General features: G+C 38.4%; 1 protein-coding gene and 1 long non-coding RNA gene across 4 annotated transcripts in view; one reads left to right on the plus strand and one right to left on the minus strand.

The window, feature by feature from the left end:
- The window catches only part of PDE11A (phosphodiesterase 11A), a 115,435-nt gene that overhangs the window by 16,170 nt on the left and 80,493 nt on the right, over nt 1-18,772 (plus strand). Inside the window, exon 2 of one of the 2 annotated variants that reach the window (XM_032113903.1) lies at nt 18,177-18,237. The exons of the other annotated variant lie outside the window; for it this stretch is intronic. Within the exon in view, the coding sequence (XP_031969794.1) occupies nt 18,177-18,237 (61 nt within the window). The remainder of the gene's footprint in view (nt 1-18,176; nt 18,238-18,772) is intronic. 2 annotated transcript variants of the gene reach the window in all.
- LOC116446310 overlaps nt 1-18,772 on the minus strand; it is a 108,142-nt gene that overhangs the window by 13,832 nt on the left and 75,538 nt on the right. For both annotated transcript variants that reach the window (XR_004241131.1, XR_004241130.1), the window contains exon 3: nt 16,643-16,699. This is a non-coding gene — a long non-coding RNA (uncharacterized LOC116446310). The remainder of the gene's footprint in view (nt 1-16,642; nt 16,700-18,772) is intronic.

Below are 18,772 nucleotides of genomic sequence, written 5' to 3' on the forward strand. Positions count from 1 at the left end.
GTATTGCAAAGTTCTTCTGGTTTTGTTTTTCGTGGCAAATTCTCAGGGTTTTCTTTTATATGTCTGACCACAGTGTTAAAAGCACAACACTAATAACAAATAGAAGTGAATTTTCCACATTTAATTATTGTTTCCCACTGCCAAATTTCTTTTCTCCTTTTGATGTTAGGGATGTTGCAGCCAATTCATTGTTTAAGTGCAGAATTAGATGACAGCCACAGGCATGAGAAAAAGATGTTCAATGTCAAAATGCGTTTTGTTACCCCAGCATCAGTGGCTCAGTTGAACAGACTGATTTTGGAGATTTTCGGTTTGATACAAACAATATTAGAATACCTTATTTACAGCCATCACTATTACAGTATGTTGTGTAATTGGTAACTTTTTGGAAAAATAGCAGGTGATACACTTTTACATGTACTTTGCAAATGAAGACACCAGTTCATTTGCACAGACATAGAGTAGAAAGATAAAAGCCCCGAAACCTTGAAAAGAGCTATGCACCCTACATGCGTTCCCTGTACTGTGCTGAAGATTCACTTAAGTGTGTGTGCTGTTTGCTGGTGAGTCATACTTGTTCTAGGACTGGTGAGAAAAGCCTAACAAGAGCTTGACAGTCTGTGGTTTAGATTATTGTCTGCTCTTTAGAGTCTTCCGAAATGCAGTGCCAAAACAAATCTAGTCCTTCATCAGAGAGGCTTAACAAACACAGCAGCAGCTCCATGGTCACTTAAATTGGCATCCTGGTTCTCTCTGCCTCTGATGTCATCCTCATCTGGAAGAAGTGAGTTGACTGCAGGGAAAGTACCCAGGGCTGCCATCTCAAATGAAACCCTGCTGGTTTTGCTGAAAACCAGTAGTTTGGATGCAGTGAGACCTGGGAGGGGGAAGTAAAAACTGGATTTGGTTGTCTGTGCTCTGTGGATAGTTGTAATAAGAAGTATATATGTCTATAGATTCCAGGATTTATCTGATATGCATTTGGTTTGTGGGGGCTTGAAGATAAGTGTTCTCATGCCCCAACATCTGTGTTTCTTACTTTCCTAATAGCCTTGTGATTCTGAATTTTCCAATTTAATGTGCTCTTCTTGGTCCATATTAGTTAAAGCTTTAATATATCCTATACCAGGTCTACCATAGTGATGAAAGATTTCCAGGGATGTTGCTATACCTGCTAATTCATTTTCTGTGAGTTTTTGCATGATGAACTTAGAGTCACACTGGCAGATAGCAGTTTCAAAGTCAGTAAGGACCATTTCTTTATCTTAGGGAAGTAATCAACTGTAAATAAAACTACTGGGAAAGGAAGTGATCCAGAACAGGCAAGCATGTCTGACTGCTGTGAAAATGATAACTCCGGCTCTCTGAATGTGTGGAATTTACAAAAAAGTGTCACCTGAAAATAATTGATGGATCCACAACAAAGGAACATGAGAAACAAATTAGATAAAGAATTTTTTGTGTGTTTCATATATTGCAGTATGTGATAACCTCCTGCTAATACCTACCTTGGTTCTCTGGCATGGCAGTGAGACTCCAAAAGCTATTATTTAAAAATGACATAATCCTCAAACGTATCATGTGACCCATATGTCACTTAACTCCCAGTGCAAGAGACAAATTTGCCAAAAGAAGACCGAAAATAACAAAGACATTTGAAGGATGAAGGTGCTGAAGCACTACAGCTCTCTGGGAAAACTCTAATGGTCTATTAGGCACACTTCTTGAAAAGTACTTCTACACAAATCTAAATTAAAATAAATCACAGTAACTGAACTGTCTTGCTGGGGGAGTTTAAAGCAATTTGCCACTAGGATATCTGCTTTATCAAGGCAGCTTAACACCGTTGGTTGGCAACCAACAGCACAAAATTACTGCCATGACAGACATTTGCATGGACTTCTTTCAGTCTTGTATACACTCAGTCATGTTTTCAAGCTGAAAGTCTAGATTTCTTTTTCATTACAGAACTCAAAATGTACTTGAAACTTAACAAAAACTTCCCTGTATCAATACCTCTGTTTTGAGACTGGTGGTTAATATTTGAATTGGACATCTTTATCTCTGAGGTATGGAAACCTGGCTAAGATGTGTTACAGTGATATTTCAGTGAACTACATATTTTTTTCAAATATAAATGTGTATTTTTCTAGACTCAGGTGCTGCTTTGTTGCTGTGTGTTTATGGTACATATTACACTACATTCTTGATACTTGTTTGGTGCCTCTAGACGCCATCATAAAACAAACAAATTGCCAGATTTGGTATCAGGAAGGGTTTCCTCTATAGAACAGTTCAAGACAAATTGTCATGGGTTTTTATTGTGGGGACTGGAGTTTTGTTCTTACCTTCCTTACTCTCACTATTTTACAAGACATCTGGATTCTTCCTGCAATTGCCAGCAGCAATCTGAACCTGTTGGTTCTTCCCATATTGCCTGTGCTTATATCTCCTTAATTAATATGGAGAGACTTGAAAAACAAGAGCTCTTATCTGTAAATCTGGACTATAATTTGTCTAATGTTCATAGTATTTGACTCAGAGCTCACTAAACTAAATGAAAGAAACTCTGCTGACTTCATGGGCCTTTAAAAATCAAACTTCTGTTCATTTCTAACATAGGAACATTTAATTAAATGCAGACCCCCAAGCCAGTTTATGAGGCTTAAATTCATCCATGTCAGATCACTGAAAAGAGATTGGTTAAGGAGCAGTTTCGGCTACTGTGGCTTCAACTGGAGGAGACAGGTTCACAGTAGACTGTGCTGCTTTCCTTCATGCTTAGTTCAGTCATATTATCAAAAATTACTTTTACTAATTATATCCTTGTTTGAAAAAAATCCAGAGGAGTGATGAGGATAACTCATATATTCAGAGACATGAATTATGAAGCATTCAGTAGTATCTTGAGTCTAAATCTTTCTAAGTGAAATGCTGGGTCTTCCTGCAAATTCTGAAGCATAGAAATAGCCCTGGACCTTGTGTTCTGTTTTCCCCTCTTGTTAGTATTCACAGGGCATTGCAGCAGGAGAAAGGAGTCCAGATCTCTACTGGTCAAATACAAGAACAACTTCTCAGGAAGACTGGTAGTGCAACCAAATGCCATGATCGTGGAAGCCCTTGTGCAGCCATACTGCATTATTCAATGAGAAGCAGAATAAGTTTTTCAACAGGAAGCCTAAAAGCTAAGAATTCTGCAGTTCTGATGGTAATTCTCAGACATCTTAGTAACTAGAAAGGGTGATGTTAATATTACATTTTTTTATTAATAGATTTCTCAGTTAAATGCTTTGAATGCCGAAACAGCAATAATACAAAGGCTCGGGAGGATTAGGATTTTGTTTAATACATCTGTCATCAGAAAGCAAGCCTGTGGGTCTCGAAAGCTGTGATGTGTATTTGTGTTAGAGTATAACCCTTAGGTACTGTCTAATAAGGAATTGACTAGAAAAGCTAGATTTTGGCGGTTGTTTGTTGGTCTGGTGGGTTTTTTGATTGTTTTTGGGGGGGGTTGTTTGTTTTTCTGGAGAAAACCCTGTTCTTATATTACCTAAGGAATAAAGTTTTTACTTTCAGCTGTCTTCCTGTTCTTGGCAAAACTCCCTTAAACCAAGTAAATTATTTTGATCAGATAGCTTATTAGAAAAATTTTGTTTGCTTGAAGTGAAATCTGCACTGGGGCCCTGTTACAGAAGCATGTAAGAGGAAACCTTACAGCTGGTGAAGCCTTTATTTCTGACAGTTGCTGGAGATGTGCCCTGTGGGCTGGATGGGAGGACTTGGTCCCTAGTGCAGTGTTTTCTGAACTTCTGTCAGTCTATTCAGTTCTCCCTAGCTGTTCTTCATAATAACTTCAAGGCTTGATATACTTTTAGAAAATAGCATTTTGCATCTCGTGTGAATTGCTTATCTTTCCTGAAGCAGAATGAAATGTTCATACAGCAGTTCCTGCCATCAAAAGTATTTCTCCCTGGAATAGTGATGCAGAGCCTATCTGTAGCTATAGGTTACATGATGAGATATTGAAAACTTCTTAGCAAATAATTTTGCTAAAAATTGAGTCAACCTCTGACCTTCAGCATGTTAATACAGGCTTAATAAAAAACTGTAATTAAAACAGTATTGTTGCTCTAGCACTGATTCACAGTATCCCCTTGAGCGAATCACTTGACAGTGATCTCTCTTCTGAAACATAATTCTAAAAATGACATTAGGTGGTCCCATATGTGCTATTAGATTTTCTATTTTAAGTATTCTTACTTTGTAATAATGAAATAATTTTCCTTCTTTTTGACTCAGCCTGAACTTTCAAAGCCTTATTGACTGCTTTCTTTGCATGTAGCATCCCTTATTTGAACAGATCTGGTTAGAAAACACCAAAGCAATTTCACAAAAATCTGTTTCAGCCGTTGGTTTAATAGTCCCAGCTTTGCATATAGTGTTTTTCATCTCTGAGCTTTACCTATAGTGTTTCACATCCCCATGAGAATTGTGCAACCCTGCTGTCTTTGATTGGTTTGCAAAAATGCCACTGGTCTTTAACTGGGAAACTCCTGATTGTACATTAGAAGGAATTCAGCCCTCCTTCATGCTATCTTTGCAATTGTCCACCTGAGAAACTCCTGTCTGCATCCCAGCAGCTGGAGTATGTAAGCAGCTGTAATGCCTGTCAGGAGTATACAGGAATGTGTTTCCCCTATATCTGGGGAATGGCTGCTTAAATCTGTGGCCACAAATGAATAAAACTCTTGTCCTCTCTTTCATGGGACCTTTCTCTGTCAGCAGCTGAAAGCAAATGCCTGGAATGAAGCAAGCACGGGATGGTATTTCTCCCATATAGCCCACCAGTGTACTGTTATTTGCAGCTCAGGGCCAGACATGGTATCTGTGTGTTTAATACCACCCCGGGGATTTTCTGCTTAGGAATTTATTCAGGCATTTCTTGAAGCAAGACAAGCTTATAACTTTCACAATATCCTGCATATTGTGTGAATAACTGCCATGTGACTTTAATTAATTTCATGTTATTCCTTCTTGTTTTGCTTTTAGTGAACAGAGTGAAAAGTCATTCCCTGTCCATTTTCATCCCAGTTGTTTTGCCCCAGAAATCTTCACCGGTTCCCACCTGATGCAGCAGGTTTTTCTGCAGTCATCTGTCTGCTTTGGCAGAAGGGGTGCCTACTCCCCAAAACCCTTGGTCAGTGCCTCTTCACTGCTCTGACAGTTGGTACTTTTCATGTCTGGAGAAGTAGAAGACATTTGAACAAATTTTTTGTACACTCGAGCCTGAAAACCCAACAACTGCACTTTTCTTAGTATTTTAAAACTACCTCTTATGCCCAGAACTGTTTTTTGAAAGCCTGGGTATGTCTTCATTGCTTCTGTTGTCATCTTGCTATCACTGCATTACCGTGAAAAGAAAGTTTTGTTTGTCCATTAACTAGCTAGTTAGTTTTGCTGATTGTTCATTTTAGCAAAAATTGTTTCTGTTCATATGAAAGATTCCAAAGCTTTCTGAATCGCTGTGGATGTTGTGTTTTTCATTCAAAAAACCCCAACCTACAACAAAGCGTGGAAAACATGGGTTACCAGTAAAATTAGTCAACAAAATTAAGAGTTACTGTGCAGCCAGATTAAATGTCCTAAACAGGAGCTCACTGAAATCATGAAAGCTAAAGGAGTTTAACCATTAATGATAATAATTTTGCATCTCTTGCATAGCTGGCAATGACTAAACTAGGGTTAAAACAATATTATGACGATTTTTATTGCTGAGATGTTGTTGGAGCAGTAAGAGAATTGAGCCACATTGTTCATAATACTGAATGGTAGTCAGAAATTTCAGGCAGGAAATGATGCAGTGCACTTCAAGTAACCCTTAACAGGTTTATCGAACTTTATTTAGAAAAATATTTCCTGTGAATAGCATAGTGATAGAGGCAGGGGCACCAGAAAGAATGCTTCATTTAACAGTGCTTTGTGAAAGCTGTGAGTAGGACCCTTAAATGTTAATTTGGTCTGTGGGGAACCTTATTACTTAGAATAATTATCCACATACATTTTTAGTGAAACAAAACAGTATTTATACTGGCAGCTATTGAGGCGAAATTCTTTGCACCAAACTTGGCATGAATTTAACCTTAGTATTAATTTGCTGGCAACTGGCTGTCCCTGTGGTAGAATGGGTAAAAACAAGCCTTGTTTTTTTCTCTTTTCTGTTTTTTTGGGGGTGGGGTTTCTGCTGGGTTTTGGGGGTTTTTTTTAAGAAAAAGCTTTTGCTGTATAAAAACAGAATAGCCTTTTGCAATGCTGGTGTCATGGTTACAAAGCAAATTCATTGGTAATAGCTCTCCAATGTTGTGGCATGGTTTTAAACAGGGAGGTGAGTGGAAATGCCCTGGAGCTGTAGTGCACAGGGCGCAGTGTGTAGGGCTGTGTCTTGGGGTGCCAAGCAGCGATGGACTTCTGGAGACCCAAGAGCTGAGGATGTCCTAGCTGCCATGTGGTGAGTGTCAGTGGGATATCTTGTAGGATACCGGGACCACATGTTGTGGTCTGAGCTGGAGCAGCCCTGCAGATTTGTCCTACTGAGCAGAATAGCTGTGAATATGGTACTGCTCCCTACTAAGGAGAGGAGGCTTTGAAAGGAGGAAGCTTTCCAAGACATAAACACAATCTGAATTTTCTCCTTCTGTCACCCAAAGTAGAAAATATGGTTAGTGGGGCCTGGGTACTTGCTTCTGTGCTTGAATCACAAAGGTTGGTGATCTGCTCTAGCCTAGGGTTTTGGGGCTTCTTCAACTCGAAGTGTAAAGTCATGAATTTTTAATCCTGAATGTCTAAAAATTTTGAATCTCAGTGGTGGCAAAGTTTCTTGCTACCCTACCAGACATGCACAGCAGCTGAAATATCATCTCTATAATACAGCTGTTTTAAGGGTAAACTCTGATCTCTAGTTTCTTAAACAATATCAAATAATCCTGAACTTCAAGAAATTGGTAGAATTAGAGCAGTGAAGATGTGCATGACTTACAGAAGCTGAAGTCTACCTGAAGAAGTGTTAAACCAGCAGATTGACAAGAAGCTTCTCACTAACAAATTAGAGCAACAAGGTACTGCATTTAACATAAGTTTTGGAAAAACATGTAATGAAGAGACTGTAGTTTGCCATGTAAGTGGAGAAATTACCTCTGGTTTTGTGTGATTTCATGAACATCTGACAAAATCACTGCGTGATGAACTCAGTAGTTGCTGCCAGACCAAGCAGTTCATTTAGAAATGGAAAGCATTTTATTTTTCTGAAGTGGGTTTTGGGAAATCACCATACATAGGAAGCAGAGGCCATTCCAGTGAGATATGAAAAGCCCCCATAAAAACCTATAGGAATGAGCTTGAGCCTTTTATGTGTGTTCAGCTGTTGGTTTGAAGTTGTTGTATTAATGCTTACTTTTGGAAGAATAAAGAGGTGGGGGCTGTTGGTTGGTTGGTTTGGGTTTTTTTCCCCTTAATCTATTACAGCTTTTAACATATTCTTTAAAAATTAAAATTAATATTTAAAAATTAAATTCCATTCTCAGAGTAGGAATGGTGAGAAACTTATTTGATAAGCCTCTGTGTTCCATGTATAAGGATTCAATAAAATGAATATGAATATGAGTTCCACTGAGTAACTACGCAGTGAGCATGTTCCACACTGATGTCATACTTAAATAGTATGTCCTGAATATTAAAACAAAATACTTCAATTATTGTCTCATCAGGTACTCAGACTTTTTATTTTAATGAAAACTGAACTAGAGATGAATAATCAGAATTGATTCTAATTTAATTTTATTATAATATGCATGGCCTTCTGTTTTGCATCTGCTGTCAGTTTTGTGGGTTTTATTAGAACAGATATGTCAAGTCAGATACTAAGATCTATTTTTGCTTATATAAAAGGATTAAATGTTAGATGCTTGTAGTAGAATGTGACGTTGAAGCAGGAAATATCTAACTGTTGAAACAGTATCTCATGAATATTTTTAAACAGAACCTGCTTTTCTAGCAGAGTTGCTGTACTTCTGATGTGAAGTTAAATAGTGAAACTTTATATGAATATGATTGTGAAAGCTATGAAAGTTAATATCAGGAACAATAACCAGAACATTGTGTATCTGGATGCATCTTTTACAATGGCAGAGTTACAGCAGCAGCACTGTTGTTTTTTTTTTTTCTATAATGGAATAATTTCACATTTCCTTTTCTCTCAAAATTTTAACTTTCTGAGTTGATTCTGCTTTTCTTGGAGGAGCAGAGGTCTCTGCAGCAGTTGCTGCTGTGAATATCTGCTGCCATGCCTAATGGCATGGTTGTAATTTTCCTGTTAGTCTGACAGTGGGATTACTGAATTAGTACTCAAATCTGTGGTCTTGTGACTGGTACTGTTGCAGTAACCAGAGATGCATGCTGATACCTTATCACTTTCATTTGTCACAGAAAAAAACCCAATAAATGGGAATGGGCTGATTGTTAAATAGCATTTAGAAGCACATGTAGGGATACAGAAACTGTTATCTCTTCAATACAGGTTTTACAACAGAGAGAGGGGAAGTGGAAGCAGGAAAGGACAGGGCTGAGGGAGTGAAAAGCTGTGGCAGACCCGGGCTGGGGACACAGCGACAAGTGATGGAAAGCATCCTGCACTCCTGTGCTTGAGGCTTGCAGTGTGCTACCAGAAAAGGGTCTCACCCCCTCTAGTGGCTTGCAATCCTCTTTGGTGGTGATAATACTACAAACCTAAGTGAGCTTGTGTAGCTAGAGCAGGGGCTCCCAAAGATAAGTGGTGACTGTCCTATAGCTTCATGTTTCTGCGGTTTTTTGTACATTTTTAGCACGGCAGCATGTTTTGTAAGTGTTAATTAAGTATAAATCAAGTCAGCCATCCTTACGGTGCTTCTGCACTTTGGGATAGACATTTCTCCATACGAGTGCAGCCCAGCTTTAGGCCGAGCAGGCTCCACGTGTTTGCAGCTCTCCACCTCCAACCTGCTCTTTACCCTTCGGGGCGCGGTGGAAGCGCTCGGCGCTGTCCCCGCTGCGAGCCAAGTCGCCTGTTCACAGTGCCATCAAGTGGATGCCAGGCACTACGGCGCCAGCCAGCGCCTCAGGTTTCTTACCCCTTTGTATTACCTCAAAATCCGACTGAACCTAACTTCAATTACTTGCCCGTCTGATTCTAACACCGGCCTAGGAGAGGCTTCTCACATCTGCCTTAAATACTGAGCAAACAATGTTTGCTATTTCTTCGCCCTGGCTTTGTTGTGTAGCCTCAGAACTTATTTGTCTCCCACTTTTCAGTGTTCTTCTGAGGTTGACAAGATGAAGAGACTTGAAGTGTACTACAGGTATCATCACTCAAAAATAGTCTTATGGCTGCCTGATCCAAGGAATGGCTTGCACTCAGTAGCTGTCTCCCCGTTCATCCATAAAGTTATCCAGCATCTCTGCATGTATTGGTGCTTCAGTCTAGCAGTATCATCAATTATTAAAATTTGAACAACCTTTTCTTTTGTTACATGCTGAAAGTGGCTGAACATTTTCTGACAGAATATTTTTTCAGTGACTTAATAGCTTTATCACATTTTAGATGTTTAAGGTGAATGGGTTTTTGTTTTTTTTTTTTTTTTCTCAAGAAGAAACTCCTTTGAATTTTGCCTTTTTTCTTTTAGTGTATTCAAATTATTTTTTTTCTCAAACTGTTTTTGAAAATATTTTCTTTGTCAGGCTATTGCACACTAAAGTTCTGGAAAGGAATTCTTGACACTTGGCTGTGAGCTGGGATGTACACAGCTTGGCTGCTATGAAAAGCCCAACACTAATTCATGTGGTTTAAAAAAGTATTTTTTTCCTTTAATTGCTTCTTCAGAACTTTGTCATTCTGCTTGCTAGTTTATGGCTCATTCTACATCTCTCGTTTTTCTTCTACTTCAACAGCTGCATCACCACTTTTGCAACAAGCAGTGTTGTCTTCCTTCAGCATATTCCCTTTTATCCTGTTGCTATGCTTTTGCTAGCATCTGTTTTCCCCTTATGCCTCGTGCAGATGGAAGCATTTGTGACGGAGGTAAAAGTCTCAATAGATTTGCTATTTGGTAGAACTCATCATGTGTCTCTTCTCATTCAAACACTGAACAAAAGTGGTGGCAAAAAATCTTTTGGTTTTATAACAACTTCTGTATGTTCAAAAGGCTACACAGTAAAAAAATTCTTCCTCATATCCACGTGCAACTTCCCGTGAATCAGTTTTCTGCCCATTGCATTTTCTCCTGTTGCTGGCACTACTGAGAAGAGCCTTCAGATACTCATAGACACTGATTAGGTCCCCTCTCAGTCGTCTCTTCTTGAGGCTGAACAGGCCCAGCTCCGTCAGCCTTTTCTTGTAAGAGTGGTGCTCCAGTCTCCTAATCATTGAATCCCTCTGCTAGACCTGCTCCAGGAATTCCATGCTTCTCTTGTGCTGAGGTGCCCAGATCTGGACACAGCAAGAGAGTGTTCTTCATTTCACATTGCTCAATGGAATAGTAAGTGCATTATTAATGTGCATGTTATCATTTCAAGTGTTGGGCTAAACCTTAAAGTCAGTGGCTTTAATTGCTGGGCTCTTTGTTGATAGCCATGTGAAGCAATTAGACTCCTTTATGGAATATTAGGCTCAAGCCAGCAAATGTCCCCAAACTGACGTGCACTTGTCACAGCGCAAAACAGAGAAACTTACGTGGTGTGTGCCTGTACAAGCAGAAATAAGAGGGGTTTGTGGGCATATACAAGGGAGCAGTAGTAAGATGAGAAGAAAGTTTTTATCTGAAGGCTGACTCAGAGAGGGTTAGCACTTAGAGCTCAACATGAGACTTAATACACTCATTATATAAAATAACATTGCTTCAAAGCAGTATCTACTTCTTTAGTCTAGTTGTCCTTTTAATGACACCAACCTGGCAGTCACAATTGTGCTAAATGGGCCTGAAAAGAGTGTGTAAATGGGCCTAAATCAGTGTGTAAAATTCAGTACTTCTATCAAAATATAAATATTAAATCTGTACCTGTTTAATTTTCTCATGATCAGAAATATCTCCTCAATGGAACAAGTCCAGTCCCAATTGATGTATTTGAAGTTTCGCCATGCATTTCTAAAAATTGCAGAAGTTTTTGTGGTAACCATTCATGACCTGATTTTTGCCTTCAGAAATCCAAAAAGTATAAAATGACTGGTTGCTACCTTTGACATTTGTTTTGCACTTACGGGAACATGAAAAGTACCAGGTTGCTACCGATTTTATTAATGTGATACCATTGCCATTGTCTGCCTTCACACAGTGTGTGGGGAGGGAAAGATTGTTTCCATAAATACAAATTACTTATAAATTCAAGTGCAGCTTAGGTGGGGTTTTTTTTGAAGAATGTAAATGGGTACTGAACATATCAGCGGGAAATTGATTTTTATATTCAAAATGAAGCTTCATGTGTATTTGTGTATTTATTGCAGTCAGTCTGGTAGCTCTAGTGTAGCTGTTGGTAATGAGCCTTTTTAGTTAGGAAGTGTGACATTTGTCATCACGTGAATCACATGCCTGCAGGATGACTGTGGAAGTCTTGGACAAGAATGCTTGTCCACTGGACTGGACACTGCCACATTCTGGCACAGAAATTCATGGTTTCGGTTTCCTTTGACTTTATGGCACATTTCCCATCTGCTAACATCTGAACACAGTATAACTTTACAGAGATGTCTCCTCCCAAGGAGACCTAAGAGCAGTGTCACTGCTACTCAAGAGTCCCAGAGAAGGGAAATATTGATGTGCTTTCTCAGCTGCAGGACAAGGAGAAGGTCTGGCACCGCTGAAGTCAGAGTCTGCAACCCACACTGGTAACTAACACAGAAAACAAACAATGCCTGTCCAGTGCCTTGGCTGTTCCTCAGTACAGAGAAACTGGGAGAAAGAAAAGAGCTGCTTGGGGAACAGGAAGAAATTCACTGTTCTTACAAATTTATTTCTAAAAAACTTTCATAGTGATATGGGAGCAGGGGAAAAACCTGGTTTTCAATGAAGATTGCTTAGGAAATGAAAACGTTTTGCTCTTTTTACTTTTGTGGTAATTTCATGGTACTTTGAAATCTTCTACTGTTGTTCATTTAGAAGCAATGGCTTGCAGTAACCCTCCAGGTCACTGTCAGAGCTGAGAAAGAAACCACAACACTCTGTTTACTTCCATGTGTCCTGGCTACTGGACCTAATCTTCTCTTCCATTTACAAGAGAAAACAAATGTATGCTGATTATATTCCAAGTGAGATGGTGACATTGAAGGCAGCTTAAGTGCAACTATCATGAGGAAAATTGTTGAATTTGTTTAAAGGAAATGAAGAACTGAGTGTAATTGTTGAGTAGACAGCTGAGTATTTGGAGAGAAGTAAAGCTGCTCTACACAAGTGATTAAGGACAGTCCCTTAGAGCAGTGAGGGACTGTGACCTGCCAGGTCAGTCTGGGGAGAGTGTATAAAGGCACTCCAGGCTTTTAGGCTGGATTTGTTTGCAGCTCCTGTTGCAGGTGAGCAGCAATATGCCCTGTAGTGCATGTAGGGCCCTGTGTGCTGCTCTGCACAACTAGCACTGCTCAGCCACCAGCGAGATCGTGTGACACTGCTGGTGGTGCAGAGGTTGCCTGCCAGCCACATGCATGAAAGCTGCAAATAAAGTCAGAAATACTCCTGTGCTCTGGAGCCTCCTTTCCCTTATCACTATGGATGTAGTTCTTGGCTTTCTGTGAATCTGCACAGGGGTAAAAATGGATAGATGGGGAAGGAAGGAGGGGCAATGCCAATGCCAGAAAAGGCTGTTTGTTTCCATGTCTGACCAGCTGCTGTGAAAAACAGGAGTTTGGGAAAGTGTGTGTAGGGGGTTTTTTGTTGATTTTTTTCCCAGGTCTTTTGGTTTTTTTTTTTTTCCCTGGATTTTTTGTTAGGTTGGTTTTGTTCTTATTTTTTACCTCAGCATATGAAATCAGATTTATGGTTACAAATTAAAAATGTTCTGTTTTCAGAATCGAGAAAGTCTTTGCAGCAAGCTCTTTATTTATAAAATGCCTCAGGCAATTTGTATAAAGATATAGAGCTTTTTGATTCTTTGGATTTGATAGCACTGCACCATCTATTGGTCTTTTTCAGTGAAATCAATGTATGCTTTGAGTTCAGTTCCTTAAAAATATCATAAAATTCACCATGACATACGTACTGGTAAAACTTTTGTCATGGAAAAGTAGCAAGAACAAATCCCATTCACATGACTGTATAGTATTTCATAGGACAATTGACAAGCAGCCTGCGGAACTCACCCTTTCTTTCTTAGGCTGTTCTAGTTCCATGAATAAAGAAAATACTTTCCTTATGGAAGTAGTAAATGTCTTACTATTAAGAAAAACATATCTAACAAATTAAAACAAAGACATTTTTTCTTTTAGAAGCATTAGATAAATTAGTTGCTTCATAAGCAGAGATGAAGTTGAAAATAATAATTTTGAGAAGAGAATAAACTGAAAAAGAAGACAGAAAAGATGGAAAAACGAGTGGGTATAAGAACTGCAACAAGATTGAATGTATATCAAAAGATAATCTAAACTAAGAATGATAGTTTCTTAAGCAGATAAGAAACACTGGACACTGGGAAAATATTTAAACTCATGGAAAGGAATAAAAGCAGAAGGAGAGAAAATGTGGACAAATGTGCAGTAAGCTGAGTTTGAATTTTTTTGTTGTACTTCTACTCAGCTGTAAGAAGCAGGGGTGTATGACCCAGGGCACTTCCCTGATCAGTCAGCCTTGCCTTGGTGAGTATTCATTGCTTGATTAATGTCAACTTGTGCAGTCCAAAATTATGGAGACAAAAATGAGCAAACCTACTCAAACAGTAATCAAGTCAAAGAACACTGTTCTATTCTTGTACTTTTTAGTAAAGTATCTATGAGGGGAGGATTGCCTGTATGATGAAAGGAAACCTTTTTTCCCTATTATTTCTGCAGCTTAAAGTCACAATATCCTTACTGAGTTTGTGACATGTTTTAACCCCTGGTACTACAGCATCAAGTTAAATTAACTATGATACTACATAAAGGTTAATTAACTATGATAGTACTTAACTGGAAGCAAAGCCTTATTTTGCTAAGCGATCTGTAAAAGTTTAAAATGATTTGGCCCTATATTGAACTGTTAATAACATAGGCAGAAGCAAACCCTTAACATCAGTAAATTTGCACCAAGGAAGACAGCAGCATATTGATTTCTGAACACAACTCAGCTACCTGAAATCAAATGCTCTCCAGTGTGCAGTTCAACAGCCATATTAATATTGATACCTGACAGTTTTTCTTCTGAGGCACACAGTGAGAAGTATATGCAAGTATATGAGTGGAAGAACCTTGTGTTGCTTCCAAGCAAAATGCATGTCTATAAGTAAGTGGAACAGGCTTGCTTACATACCTGATTTTCTGTATAAAGCCTTAGTTTGTTGTTTTGGTTTTTTGTTTAAATGGAGCTTTGTTTCGCTACACAATCACTTCAATCCGAGATTCAAAACACGATGTGATCTTCAGCATTAAGGGGCAGGATGCTGTGTGTTTACTAGGCATGAGATTAACATCTTGGAAAATTTACACTGCAGCAGATGACTGTTTTATCTCTCTGAGGATGTAACCCATTGTATGTTTCTCTTTTCACTGAGAGATCATTTAGGCAGTTGTTCTGAACTGTTCTTCTTCTTTGCTCTTCACGAAGTTGCCCCAAAGAAAGAAAGGACAACAAATGGCCTCATCTGAAGCTGTAGTAAAAACACTATATGGCCACTTGCAGAAGAAGGAGAAAGTGATATGTAATTGCTCCCAAATGCTGATGCTTCTACAATCATAGCTAGCAAAAGCCTGAGCACTGGGGAAGAGTGTCTGAAGGCAGAGACTGTAATGTGAAGGTTTAAATACTTTCCTGGACTTTTCTGAGTGAGACACTGCAGGCAAGACTGTAATCATAAGCTTGGGGCAACCGAATTTTTGCTTGAATAAAATACTTTTTTTTTTCCTTTTTTAATGTTTGCAACAGGCAAGTCTCCAAGTATAAAAATCGGCTTTAGGAAATAATTCCAGTAGCTGCTGTGAGAGAAGATAGGATGGTTTTTTCCTGTGTGTGTGATCTTGGAAACCTGTGCTTATCTTGCAGCCATGTGAAAAGTAGTGTGTTACCACATGAAATCCACAGAAGTCTGCAAGATAAAATTGCAGTGTGGGTTTTATCAGGGAGAAGCTGCATCCAGTTTTCATGGCTCCACAAAGACGAGCGAACTCAGTGTCCCCAAATTGTCTGTGCTTCACAGACAAGTGCTTTAGGTAAATAATGACTGGAATAGTTACACCACCAGAATTCAGTACTGCTGTTCCAGTTTATAAATAACTTTGTCTAGAAATCAGATAGCAGCATGTGCAGGTGTGAGTCATTAGTGCAGGAGACACAATGATGTGTGGAAAAAGCATGGCTCACATCCAAACCAGCCCACACATTTTCATCAGCCCCTTGAAGTCTGCAGCACAGAAAATAAATTTTTCAAGTCAGGGTGCTGAAGCCCACCCAGACTTAAAACTCAAAGGTGCAGTAATATGGAATCCAATGCTTCTCCCAGTACTTTGTTGGTCAGTCATGCTCAAAAGGCAGTTTTGAAACCCACTAATTTACTGAGTTAATTATCACGATTTCAATTAGCATACACAAATGTGTGTCAAAGCTGCTTTCTGTAAATCATTGTTTTAGAACACGTAAGTTCTAAGGAATTAAGGAAATATCCAAATTATTATTTCATTTTCTTTTTAAAATTTCATGAGCTGAAAGTGGAAACAGTTAATGATATTGACCTCCTTGGTTGCAGAGTTAATGGAGGGTGTAATGAAGAAATCAACAAGTACCAAAATAGCACTTAGGATAAGGTGCTGGTTTTGGAGAGAATTAAAAGAAAAGAAAAAAGGAGCTTTTAGTTCAAGAATATGTCTCATTTAGTTTTAACTGGTCTGGCAAAATGTATCCTTTCGAGGCTTAACTTAAGCTGAAAGGGGGTACCTGAGTCCTGATGCCAGGTGAGAGTTCTCAGCAAAACAACTGAGTTTCCAAACAGGATTTAAGTTATTTTTATAACTAAAGACAGAAGTAAGTGAACCCTTTGTCATATGAAAGCACATTTGCATCCTAGAACTGGTAGGTTTTCAACACTGCAGATTGAATCATTGTTTATCTTCCTAAGTTACACATGTTACTATTTGTTGGGCAATCTTTTTTGCCATACGTCTTCTTTTTCCTATTTTTGTAGTGAAGTAAAGAAAGAAAATTGAAGCACAAGTTTGGATCACTTTCTCTAAAATTTTGGGGTTAGGTCTTATCATAAGGTACCATATATTTTTCTTGCTTAGTGTCAAAGTTCTGTGCAGAGATTATAACCTCATTTCCTTTTTCTATTGGCGCATTCTTGTGCATGGACTAACCAGTAAAATGTGATATTTGGATGTCCTGGTAGACATAGAATAGCATTATAGAAAAAGCAGGGAGTGTCAAACCATTCAGGCTGTATTAAAAATTACCTGGTTCCACAGAAATTCTGTCAGTTTTTATGCTCAGCTTCTTCTGACTGACATCTCCTAGGAAAGGGTAAAAAAAATTTAACATCAGTCTGCCTTCTGTGAAATTGGTACAGCCAGAGCTGATTAAAAATGGCCTGAGGCATCACCCACCTTTCCACATTTTTAAAGACAACGAAATTCTGTAAATTACAGCCATGTAAATACAAATTAAGATGTCAGAGGTATAACTGCAGTCTCACAGTGATGTAGATCAGGGCACTATTTAGCTCAGCTACTTTTCTGCTATTGTTTCTTTAAACTGTGCTCATAATGAAGGAGAGGTAATACATAATTGCTCAACACACTTTTCTGTAAATAGCTTTGTTAAGAAAGCAGTTCAGGAATTTTTCTGTACTTTGTGAAGGTCTTTCAAAATCTCATTTCATTTGAAACAAATAAAAATTAGCCTTTTTCTTCCTTGTTTCAGAAGTTACTCTAGGTCTTGGAATCAGGTTACTTTTCATTTGTCACCAATTTAGTAGTTGCCAACCTCAAACCACTAAGAATGACTGTCGAGATTTATAGATAAGTTTCCTTCCAGCAAATTCTCTGTCACTTTACATAGTAACTGTTCTAAAGATATTATTACTGTACAGTGCTTTTTTTCTTCCTCAGATACGAACTCAACATGAGGGTTTGAGCTGTTTTCTTAAAGGCAAAGGTTTGTAGGGTTTATTCCCTTACTTCCTCATGTGAAACATCATCATAATGTAAGGAGTACAAATTACAGTATATGTTAGAAGTGCTTTTAATCAGGTCTGGAAATGCTATAATTGATTATCAATTCAGATTACCTAATTTGTATAATGAGATTCAAATAACGGCACGTGTCAAGTTGTATAATCAATTCTGCTAGAAGAAGATTCTGTGCTTTTTCAGAAACATTGCATTTCTAAGAAAAAAATTATGAATAAAAATGATACATTGAAAATACACTGCATTATTTTTCACCTTAAACAGTGGAAAAAGGAGCAAGAGTGACTCTCTGTAGAAATATATGAAGAGTAGACAGGTATCACCAGCATGAAATACCATGACATTCAGTACAATATTAGTCACTAAATATACATAAATTCAAAGTAGGCAAGTGTAGAACACTACTGGCAAATTTTACAATGTTGAGCAGAAAACAAAATAATGTAAGGATATAAAAAATACGGTGTGATTGTGTTGTGTTGTGATGCTTCTATGTATTATGGAAGAAAGGGTCAAGGTACAGATGCATCCTGGTTGGAAGAGAGATATAAAATGATGTGATGAAAGGAAGGGTCACTTATGCTATTTGTTGTCCTTTGTGGCATATTTCCACTCAGTTGAAGATTTTTTTCTGTTTGAGGGTAAAGTTTTTGTAGCCTAAGAAACACTAGAGATGCTTTGTTTGACAAGCAGTAGTGTAAGGGAATACAGTTGGTGTGTTGACTTCCTGGCTTTCTTTTAAGCTGTCACCAAATGATGCATCTCACTTAAGAAAACTTGCTTCACATTTTTTTTCTAGTGGAAAAGAACCAACCCTTTCCATCCCCCTGGAACTGATGCTGCAGACAGTGAGAAGTTGGGTAAGCTGAACTTATTCACACCAGGCACAATGTAACCTGGTTGGTTAATGTGTTAGATTCAGGCTTTTGTGTTCCAGTTGGAGTTTCAGTTAGCAGGAAGGATTTTGCTGACATTGGCTACTTTAGTCAGGCAAAAATGCCCACCTTGATGAAAGAGAAGCTCAGCATGGCAAAGGATCAGGCTTCTGCAGTAAGTTCTGCCAGAAACACTCTCTCTTAAACAAAGTCCAATATGAAAAAAAGGCTACTGTTCAAGTAATCAGAACAGAAAAATCAGAAAACACATCTTGAACTATGGGAGAGAAGAACCTGAATAAAAACTTATTAATATCACTGGGATCTCAGTGCTGACTGTTATATATAAATGAGCTAAATTTTTTTTTTGTTAAACTGCACACAGGATTCATGCAACAGCAGTATTAAGTTTCACTCATGACTCAACAACGTCCAGTTTTGGGCTTCCCAGTACAAGTATGTCCATGGATGTACTGGACAGAGTCTAATAGAGGTACAGAAAGAGGGTTAAGGATCTGAA

The sequence above is a fragment of the Corvus moneduloides genome, chromosome 7, assembly GCF_009650955.1.
Source record: "Corvus moneduloides isolate bCorMon1 chromosome 7, bCorMon1.pri, whole genome shotgun sequence".
NCBI lineage: Eukaryota > Metazoa > Chordata > Aves > Passeriformes > Corvidae > Corvus > Corvus moneduloides.